General features: G+C 41.1%; 1 protein-coding gene across 1 annotated transcript in view; it reads right to left on the bottom strand.

The window, feature by feature from the left end:
* The window catches only part of LOC118338178 (adhesion G protein-coupled receptor L3-like), a 225,448-nt gene that overhangs the window by 90,803 nt on the left and 122,866 nt on the right, over positions 1–11,779 (bottom strand). The window contains exon 7 of the mRNA XM_035675435.1: positions 7,599–7,708. Within this exon, the coding sequence (XP_035531328.1) occupies positions 7,599–7,708 (110 nt within the window). The remainder of the gene's footprint in view (positions 1–7,598; positions 7,709–11,779) is intronic.

The raw sequence follows: 11,779 nt of genomic DNA, 5'->3' as shown, positions 1-11,779 counted from the left end.
GGGGGGGGGGGGGAATTGTGGGGGAGAGGAGAAAAGAAAAAAGGGTGTTTAGTCTGGTGGGTGGCTGGACGTGGTGGAGCACCAGTGAATAAAGAAAGAATAAAAGACAAGGGAATGGAAAAGGAGCTTTGATTAGTAGGGTGATCATTAAAAGGAGAGACCCCCTGAAGAGACCAATCTCTAATTAGTGCTATATCCTCGACACTTGGCACCCCAACAAGTCTTTCAGACATGTGTGCCTGGGTGCGTGTGTGTGTGTGTGTGGGGGGTAGCTGTTGGAGAAAACACTAAGATAAAAGCTTTGCTTGTGTTACATAAATGGCAGTGTTTATGAACATTACCAGAAGCTTGTTCGGCGAGCAAAAGCACTTATTCCTATATGTTGGAGTGTGCATTGTTTTAGTCTATCCATGAAAAAACAAGGATGATCCTGTATGTATGTTATCGAGCAACAGAGCAGCCGGTACAGAACAAGGACCTGATAGATTACAACAGCTTATTCAGCTATTAGTGGGGGGAAACTGTTTCCACATGTCCAGATTCACCCCTATCACACCACCATTTATCCACATTGGTAATCACAGCCTCCCAGTGCAATTATCGCGCCTCTCAACTGGGGAAAATAATATCTTTCTTCTTTTTTTTCTGTAGTAGGACCATTTTTAATCCAGCTCCCCAAACTGCCTTTTTTAATTTTACATTACCACACTTTTATTCTGAAAATACAGACATCAAGTTATAGTAGATATATAGCTCAATTTTATTTTTTATGTGTTATATGGCAGTAATTTATTTCCCCATGTAATTACAGTGAACAATTAGAGCTGAGTGATAATCAGATATTGTTTATCACCTTTTAATTTGAACATAATGAGAATATGGTCATATTGTGTTATGTTGCCAACTTAACAATTTCCCACAAACTGTATATAAAAAATACCAAAATGAGCTGCTGCATTTGTAGTTTGAAAAATTCTGAGTGGTGTAATCAGTCAAAGAGTCTTAATTGCATTGAACATTTATTTAATGATCATGAATGTAATTTTTATTAGTATTTATTTTGGGAGCTTTTTGCCTTTATTTTCAAAACGGAAAGGAAAAGGGGAGAGAGAGATCAAGAGAGACAGAGAGAGAGATGGGGGTGACATGCAGCAAAGGGCCACAGGTCGGATTCGAACCCGTGGCCGCTGCAGTAAATGCTTAGCTCTGGTACATGGGGTGCCAGCTCTACCATAAATGTCATTTTGGTTAATCATTTATATATTATATTTACATTTAAAAAAAACTAAATGAGTGATTTTGATTTAATCATTTATCCCAGCCTTGTAAACATGTGGCAACCATAAATTACAGGCTGTTATTCTGCTCCAGCATACATATATATATATATATATCTCCGCTCTGCAAATTAGTAAAAAATACAGACCACAAAGAGCGAAATTTATTTATATTTTACTGTTTTGGATTCATAATTGTGGACCTGTCTGTGTATTCTTCTTAGCCTGTAGCCAATCAAATAATTGTATTAATCCGTTGGCATAAAAGCAGTAATGATCACCATTCAATCATAGGTAGACAGTTATTGACTTACAGCCAGACAGCAGCCTGCTACACAAGACGGAGAGAGCCTCAGACTTTTAACAGAAACAACCCAAATTAGCTTACCAGCTAATGCCTCCTTCTTATCTACAAAGACATGTCTTGTCCTGCACCTTAGCTTATTGAATGATGTACCAAACAAACATTCACTGCGGAAAACTGCCTCTGCTAACGTCATTTTGCGGGCTAGAAAGCCAATTAGCAAGTCAGGTGTAACATAAGCACATTAAACTGGTGAAAGACTTGCAAAAGATCAGCCAGTGTAGATTCTGGTTCCCTATTCTCTGATAATAAAATGGTGTTTGTCATTGGCTTATAAGCTACAGATACCCTCTGTCTCTATATGTGCTGCAGCAAATGAGCCTGCTTGCTAAAATGTCCATCAAGCACCGACACTGACACACCCACGCAGAGGATTGACGGACAGTGAGCCTTTCACATATATCTCCCAAGACCTTTTTTCTTCCTGTCAATAGTAAAATCTATTGACAATGCATGAAATCACTTCGACATAATCTCTGACTGGAAAAAAAGTTAACTAATCGTGATTCTGGTTGCGCCGTGCTATAAGATGTAAACGGTAAATCCCTGTCAGAACAGGACTTTTCTGCAGAGCACCGTTTAAAACCAATGTGTCAGAACAAGATCAGTCTCTGCAAATTCAGGCCATGACGCCAGTGCGAATCTGGTGTGTGAAATATGTGACAGAACATCATAGTCATCAGAGCTGGCTGTGTGGGTTAGGGAGTGGTCAGCTGTCACTGAGTGATGTAATGGCATTACAGGCACCCGTCACACATGGTAGGAAGTGGAGCTGGTCGCTCAGGTGGGGAGAAGGAGAAGGAGAAGAAAGAAAGAAAAAAAAACTGTCTGAACAAGAAGGCTAATGCTCACTGGCATTTTAGCGGGGAGCGAGGAGGGTGTGGTTGTGTGATGTATCTGCTGTCACAGTGTTGACTCCCACACCAGACCTGATGAGTGTGGATTGGAGAGCTCAAGGGCAAAAAAGCCACTGAACTTCTGTACAATCTGCTTAGTAGATTTACCGATAACATCAAATAGAGTGATCTACTCTTCAAGAAGCTTAAAAAGTTGCTGCAAGATTTTCCAAAAGCAAAGAGAACTGCCGGGGTCAGGTAGCCCGCTGATGATGTTTGAATACCGATTGCAAGAAACTATCAAAGCTGATCTACATTTGAACATCAGACGAGACTGGATTTTTTTATTACAAATCTAATCTAATCCTCAGATGTGTAGAGACACTGAAACAATGAGCTACCCTGACGAGACGCGCAACCAATCGCAGTGTCCACATTACAGCCATGAGCTGCCATCCCGGTCACACAGGTGGTGTTTACCTTAGGCGTGACCACTGCATAATGGGCCCTGTAATCACACCACATTCTGCCCAAGCTGCATTGTAAGTGATAGCCATGTGTAGAGCATCAATTTCATGGTTTCACCTGCCAACACAGAAGGACAGAGATTGGTAGCAGGTGCTGAGTAAAACATGCCAAAACAATCTAGTCCATTATTCGTTGAGGGCCCCCTGAACCTGTTAGGTGTGTTATTATTAGCAAAATGAATTAAAAACCAATTAGGTGAGTTGGAACTAAAAGAAGTTGACAAAATTACATGGCAAGTTTCTATGAGGTATGAGCTCAGGATTACGCCGCTCCGTTCAAAATCGGAGAATTGATTGCATGATTATGTGTCCTGGCTTAGCTTCCAAAGTGTGAGAAATATCTGACAGGGCTGAGCTGGATCCCACTGTGTGAGACAGGATTTTACATTGTCCTTATTAGCTACAAACAGTGGGGGGAACTAGTGGCTTATGTATAGCAACAGACTGCTGGCAGATTTTCTTCCTTTGTTCTCCCACTCTCTTCTTGTCTGTGCCTTTCTGTCTCTCACTTTCCCTCCACCTCATCCGCCATACACACTGGAGTGTCAATTTTGAAAAGTGAACTGAACAAAAGCCTGAAAGGACGTGTAATTATCCTCTACCTCTTTTTTTTATTTTATTTTTTTTGGGACGAGGGGTTTGACCGCTCTCCTGGACCAAATCAGTCAGTTTGCCATGGAAACTATACAAAAAGGTACATCTAATTACAGGAGGGAGATGGTTGATGCTCTGGAGAAAGACAAGAAAGGTAAACTGTCAACAACAGGAAGAGTCTTTCAATGGCAATGCTGGGTTTGAGTGCGCTTTGTTGTGTGACAAGTCTGCGAATCTGAGGGGCCACCGAGGGGGATGTAAGCGCTTCATTACTGCTGAGGAAGAACACTGGGTGGGTAGGCGGGAGACGCAGTTGTGCTGACCTATTATGAGCTCGACCTTAGGGAGGAGCTGTTAAAGTGAAAGTTACACGGAGAGAAAGACGGAGCGAGCGAAGGAGGAAGGTTTTAATAAGGCACTAAGAGAATAGACGTGCATCTCTCCGATGAACCGTGGAAAGTCAAGGTGAAAGGGCGGGGCGGAGACAGATGTCAGCCATTGGAGCACAGTCATGTTTATGACTCATCATAAAGGGTCAGCACATCACTTCTGGCCCGAGGGTAGCCTTACTAATCTGTAAAGTGCATGTGGGAGCATGAACAAACCGCACTACTACAAAGAGGAAAGAGTCCTCTGGCAGATGAAAAATGAGTGTACCCCAAAGTTCACAAGACTCCATTATGATTTACAGGGTGTAAATACAAAATTCTAATTCAATTTAAGTTTATGTATTAAGTACTTATTTTTAAAGTCCAGTATATATTCATTTCTTTTTTTTACTGTTTTACCTTTCTATCAGAACTACTTTACCTCCCTAATAGTTCAATGTGATGCTATTTCCCACAAGAAACACCTCTCATATCAAATCATTATTCAGGAAGGCGGCTCAAATGAAAACGATGATGGGTTGCCTTTTGCTGTGGCACTGCCACACAGCACGGGCAAACACTGGCACTCTCAGTAGCAATTGTTGTAACACTTTTTCCATTACGACTGATGGAGCGCATCAAATCGCAAATTAATAAAATCAATATTGTATCTACGGCATGTGTCCATCAATTTAGCACACTCCTCTGCCATTATTAACGGCGGATCTGATTGTACAATCTTGCCGGCTTATAAAGATATGGAGGAGAGAGAGCGGTAATTTATCCTAAAAGAAAAGAAGCTCCCCAAGCAGAATACAAATAAAAGCTGTCAGTGAAGGTGGTAGAGAAGGGAGGAGGGGCAGTTGAGATTGCGCAGTGAGTGAATAGAAAAAATAGAAAATAAAGGGATATTGGCGGGGGAAAGCAGTGAGAGCACTTAAAGGACAAAACGTAAGTGAAAGTAAGGGAGACATGGAAGAAAAAGAGCATTAGGACTGAGAGGAAGAGCTTGTCAGTGGAATACAGAGTCAAGACTCAAACACTGAAGGAGAGTTGGGAGTCATGGGTGGCTGCTTCTCTTATTAGACACTCAAATCCTTCACTCTGTCTCAGGGACTTGGTAAGGAGACTTGTGTTAAAAGCCCATCCACAATTGAGCTGCCATTTCTCAAACCATACCCCGTTGCCAACGTAAATACATAGTTATTTGTCACAAATGAATGAGCAGGCCAGTTGAAGCCATTCAGACATTTTTTTTTAGATTTCGATGTCGATTGATCCAGTGGTCCATGATTTATTATGCAAGGTAGTAAAAATTTAAGCAAGACACAAAAAACTGTCTCCAACTGTGGCTCATTCCAGCCAAAATGATCTGATGGCTTTATTTGGGAGGTTAGAACAGAGTCCAATGGGCTATCACAGATGAATTGCATTCACACTCAGCAATAAAATGTGTCTCAAAGTCTGTCTCTTGTGACTGTTTTTGATTACACTTTGCTTCCCCGCTCAATATACAAATAAACGCCTACATGACTTCTGTAATGTTTATGTGTTGCCAGCAGAATTTTTTATCCTACAATGGCTCTGGGCACAATCCATAGTTACACCAGACAAGGTGCCCCCGTTTCCCTCCCTAGTGCACACCTAATAGGTGGTCCCAATGCTGCAAGAACAAAGCTGCTATTAGCTGTCTTCCAACATTTCACTAGACTGTTTCATGTTTCGAGTTGGCTTTTGTTAAGGAGGATGAGTATGTTAGTAAAAAAGAAGGTGGAAGGTGGGTAATTGAGGCAGACAACTGAATGGGGATACCGTGGGTCCAATTGGTCTAAAGGAATTTCCACTGGACGATTACATAATGTCACAGGGATCGGGACAGGTTGGCAAAACCAAGCCGCTTCATTGGATGGGAGCCTTTTTACATGGTGTCATAATTTGTGACTGTACTTAATATAAAGCCTTAAAGGTTCAGTGTGTAGGATTTAGTGGCATCTAGCAGTGTTGTTGCAGATCATAACTCGATTCAACATGGCGGACGCCATGGAAGATATAAACAGCTTATTCTAAAGTAACAAAAACATAATTCCTATATTCAGGTGATTATAAAATAATGAAAACATATCTATGAATGTTACATTTAATTTCTGCCAATAGATTATCCTAAATGTTACACACTAGACCTGGACAGGAAATCAGAATTGCACAAAAAAATTGATTAAAATGAATAATATTACTGTCCATTGCAGTGGCCTCGGTCTACATGGACACCTTGCAAAGACACCGACACTGGGTGGCTGAGATAGCAAAATGTGCATATTGCAAAGAGTCAGGTATAAAAGAGCCATCTGCCGGTTCTGGATCACAGGTAGAAAAGGTTTGTACTTCACAACATGAAAGCTCCTGTCAGGCAGACTACTGAGGGAGCCATGTACGGACATCAAATGTTAAAAAGATGGTTTTGATTTGAATTTGAATTATTAGAGTTCGACTGAACCCACCAGCTGCAGGCTACACAGATAAATGCCCATGACCAAAAATTTCCAGTTTTAAATCATTTCTGAGCAAACCCATGCAATATGTCAGGGTTTTGGCAGGCATAATTATGGTGCATTTGGTGTTCCACTTCAAAGGTCATTAGAACACAATACCTAAGGTCATATGGCAATGTCCGTGCTACTTCCTCTGACCTCACCTGGACTTCCTTCTCTGTGTGCTCATCCTGTCACCCCATGCTGATGCTTCCATTCCCAGCCCAAATGTTTCCACTCAAGTTATAGTGCAGCTGACAGAGTTTTTAACCTGCTGCACTAATTAAATCCTTTTTATTTACTCCCTTCAGAGATGCCTCAATAGTCTCAACATTAACTGGCATCCACTGAGCTGAACTGAACCAAAAACAACAAGTATGTTTCATTCTGATGAAAGTCAAACGGCCTTTTTCTTTGCGGTTATGTTAACAGAGACACAACATGATCAGACATGATTCCTCAAAGATATTAAAGTGCTGTGAACTGGGGGGGCTGATGGGACGCACTGATAAGCACCATCTACAAATGAACGCATTATTCTGGATGACAAATCTACACTGGTCCCAAATTATTATTAACCTGCTGTATCACTTTAATATTGTATCTACATTATATACCTATGATCTGCTCGCTTTAGCATCAATAAATTATACAACCAATATCCCACAGAAGACATTACTTGTTAAAAAAAAAAAATTGATGCCACGCGGGTTGAAGAAAATGAAGAAAGTGTTAATCTCTTGTCAGTTACAACAAAGACTTTAACGTTTGATAAACAACAGCATCCCGTCAACGGGTAAACATTCCTCCACGCTGATATACTGTATCATCTTTCACATGTGAACAACACTGTCAATAATATTTCCTGCACTCCTACAGGGTGTTATGTTTTTCGGATCACAGGAATCATCACTTGTCTTCACATCCACTGCTGCGTCTTAATCTGTTCGACTAAACAGGATGACACATTGGGGATATTTTTGAACATTTGGAACATGCATGTTGATTGGGTTGCTGTATGAGTCACTGCTGTTGAGAGGAAATATGAATGTGTAAGAGCGTTACAGGGTGCTTAAGAGTGTGAGAGAATTAAGGAATACATACTGTAGGGTACACATTCATATTGGACTTCCAGGTATTTGTAGGTTCCCGGGCAAGGGTCAGGAAATACATCTGGTCCAGCCACAACAGCACACTGGGTCCGGTTATTACATCTGAAAACAGAGAAAAGATCATTTAAAAAAAAAAAAAAGAAAAATAGCAACATCAGACAATCTTGTCCTTCTGAATGGCTACAATACAATACAATAGCACATTAGTCAGATGTTAGTGTGTGGTTAATGAAGCTGAAAGTATTTAATTATGTAGCAGAGATTATGGCGATTATGAAGCTCCACTGTTTATGGAGAGGATTCATCCAGTCTCTTCCTTCAAATATGTTGGAATTGAGTAGGGTTTTTATATTTGGACCCTTTGAAAGAGAGCAACGCCGGTTTTTACACATCACGTTCACTTTAATCGCCTTGGGAAAGAGTTTTCAACTTGTGAGAATATACAGTATGTTTCATAACCCTAAAAATGTCATCATGATGTCACTGGGCTTAAAGCCTACACATTTATTATAACAGGAGGCCTGTATTACAAACTTCGGCTGTGGAGTTTGACAGACATTGGCGCTTATAAGACAAGAAGGGTCTAATGAAAATATCTATGAAGTTGTATATTGGGAAGTGTAGGATTCAGTGGACCATATCAGAGACTAAAACCCCAGATCTCTTGGTCTTTGCTGCTTTGATTTTGACCTCTTTTTAAAAAATGACTTTTAAATAACCCTTTAAGCCAAAGAAGATTAAACAAGGACTAGATTTGAGGCAATGATTAAATGTTGAGGAAATATAAGAATTTTAGTTGAAAGATGGGCGTTCAGATGGGTTAAGATATTTAAAAATGGTTGCTGGTTGCATCATTTATCTTGTATCTATGGACATCTGCATTTTACCTTTCTATATATACATTTGTATGAGCCGTTTTGAAAGGTTGACTGTAATGCTGCTTTGGATACATTATATTTATGCGGACTTAAATGTCACATGACTAAATAATGGACTACAGTACATATGGCATAAGGAAACAGATACCACCCTAATTGAGGCAAGACATTGAGGGAATAAAGCATGGTGTATTGGATCAGAGTTGTTTAATGTTGAGAAATGTACATCCGTGTTTTTAGGTTCAGGAGGCACAGTCGTGGTTAAATTCATCTTTCAGTTGAAGAGTAGAGTTGGATGTCATGGACTTCCAACCAGGCTTTAAACCATGTACAGCTTACAATGTTATTACTGCGTGATGGATGGTAGTGGTGGTGGTGGAAAGGGGGGGGGGACACAATCAACTGAGTGCGAAATCAGCTCCAACATAAAATGTAGGTCTTCATTAAAAAACACAATTATGGTGCCGGTGGTGTTCTCATGTGCCATTTTGTTTTTGGCAGTCATCAATCAAAGCCCCATTTTTATATGCACAGAGAGCTCATCGCCACACATAATAGCAACACTTATCTCACAACATTAACTCTTAAATGTTTTGACAAGTATTGATCTGAGGGGGCTCTGCATCTGTCTGCAAAATGAAACACAGGATGTGAAGGTCGGTCCAGTCTCTGTTTGAACACCCAGAGTGATCTTCACGACCTGCTGCTGCGAGCTACAGTATACAGCCGTCCATCAAATCTATACTCATTTACAGACTACCATTATCTTGCAATATATAAAAGGTATTTATTCCCCAGCAAGTCCGTTTACAGTGTAAGCCCTGTGAAGGTCAAGGCGGGGTCTGACACAATGATTCATACACCACAATTAAAGGATTCTCTACACCTTAATTAACATTGATTGGCTGCCGACTAATCAATCGAACCAGTGAGGGACAAGCAAAAAGGGGCCCATCTCATTTCAAGCCAACCCAGTAATGAGATATGGTCTGCCGAGTCTGTCCCATAAGCGCTTTATGGGTTCATGAACCCACGGCCACCCCCACCACCTCCCCTGTCATCCTCTGCCACTCACTCACTCAACTCCAGTCAGCTGTCTTTGGCTTGCGGGTGCCTATGAAGAGTTAATTCCCAGCCAGTAAATGCCAGTCAAATAAATAAGGGGTCAAGCCTATGAAACAATTATAGAGGCAGCCTTCTCATCTCTACCCCCTTCCTCCTCCTGACTACCATTTCTGGTTGATTCTATTTAGAACTGAAGTGGGGGTTTGTAATCAGCGAGTGAGAACACAAGTTAAGATTAAGTGTCACATAGAATTAGGAGTGAGGTGGATAGAAGAGATGTAACTAGCTAGGGGTTGGAGCAGAAGCACAAACACACACTTTTGCATGAATGGACATGTACTTTCACCTGGATAAAGTTTGCTTTTTAGCAACACAGATACATTTGTTGGCTTGTTTTGTGGGTGGACAACATGATTATATGTTTAGTTTTTTTACTCAATAATGCTGCCCTGGAAGTTAAGCTAGGACCAAATCTGGAATTTCAATCATAGTTTGTAATAACTTCCTCTTGAGGGATTAAACATCATAATGTGTATTTAACATGGATTGCAAACTTAATCCCAGCCTTAACATTTATCTTGACCCATATTCAAAATCCCTCTTATCACTGCTGTGCATTTTTTACCTCTACAGACACAGCCACAAATAGCTCCTGATCAGTTGTCCGCTAAAGACACCCGCATCTTGCAAGGGGAATAAAATAAGGTGGAGAAATAATTACAATTAAATGTATCAAGCGCAAATCAATGGTGGAGTGGGAGGGCGATCGATAGAGGGAGAAGCTGCCCACACCACGTGCCACAACGACTTCACAATTACCAATTAGGGGGGAAATTAGTATTTCATCAGACACTTGGCTCTGACAGAGCCCTTTGAACTAGCGTGGGGAGCGGGAAATGGATCCACTTTGAGTGATGCATTCAAATATGTACAGGAATATGTGGTTAACATACAGTATGCACTATAGGAGGAAGAAGACAGCGGGTGATTAGAAGCTACTGCAGGCTGAATGCCATAATTGGCGCCTTGCTGGAAGCTCAGCTTCCACTAGTAAACAAAAGGTTGGAATTTCTTCTTTTAAATACCTACAACAGTAATTTATCAATTCTAGGTTTTATCAACACTCCACTGGACACATAATGACAGAACACAATAAAGGATTACATCTGGATTTAACCCTCCATCAGAGCGAAGATATCAAAAGAGGACAGAACTCAAAATTTGCAATTTGGCCACCAACCGCCTCATTTTATCCACATTCCCGCATTTCCTCCCATATAGCTTTATTCCTCCTGTTCCCTCGTCTGCTGTTTGTTATAACTGGCAGATTAGAGCTCAGACTGCCAGCTGACGAGGGGAGATGTGGCACAAAGCACAAGAGCCCTATGTAAGCACAAACTGTAATGACTATAATCGCTGGCTGATCCTGCTGCTGCCTCTGATGTAAGTGGGCTGAGTCCCCTCAGTCTATTGACCACTGACACAGGACAAAAAATAAATGAATGAATGGGTGAATAAATGAATCAATGAAAAAAACAAGGAAACCAGACAGTAGTCTAAGACAGGGACGGTGCAGCTGCTGTCAAAGCTAGACAGATTTGTCCACATTGGAGAGTAATAATAGAGAATTGGTGTGCACCACTGTTCCCTTTCAGAACACAAGTGATTTATATCAGAAGGAAAATACCAACCGGTGGAAGCAGAGAAAGGTTCGGCAGGTTTTAAAAGTTCAGGAGGGGAAAAAATGCAATGCTGTGTCTGCTTCCAACACAGCAACGAAGCTTTGAGTGATTTCCCATAGAATCCATATCAAAGAAATTAGCTTGAAGTAAGTCAAATAAGAACGGAGAAGGTTCAGCTGGCGTTCTGCATTGAGGGGACGTCTCTCTGTGGAATTCTTACACAGTTCGTATGTTTGATGAAACAGTCCCTGTCAGGGAGTGCAAATCATCCATTTGCTTTCAGTTAAAAAGAGCAAACATGTCGAATGTGCAGCACCTCCAGGAAATTCACACACACATTTGTATTAGTTCAAGACGAGGAAAAGATGCACAAGGTGCTCTGGCTGACTTGGACTGTGTGTGTGCAAAGACAAAGTGTATGTTGGTATTGTCTGATTCAAGTGTATACTGCAGTGTCCGTCTGTGTGTGTGTGTTTCAGGCTGTGTACACACTTGTGAGGGTTTGTATTTGTAAGATGGGGAGGGAGGGGAGCGGGGCGGAAAAAAAA

Source organism: Morone saxatilis, unplaced genomic scaffold, assembly GCF_004916995.1.
Source record: "Morone saxatilis isolate NCDOM2014 unplaced genomic scaffold, NCSU_SB_2.0 Contig4, whole genome shotgun sequence".
NCBI classification, from domain to species: Eukaryota; Metazoa; Chordata; class Actinopteri; family Moronidae; genus Morone; species Morone saxatilis.
Note: the sequence above shows the minus strand (reverse complement) of the source record. Positions and strands in the feature narration are given on the sequence as shown.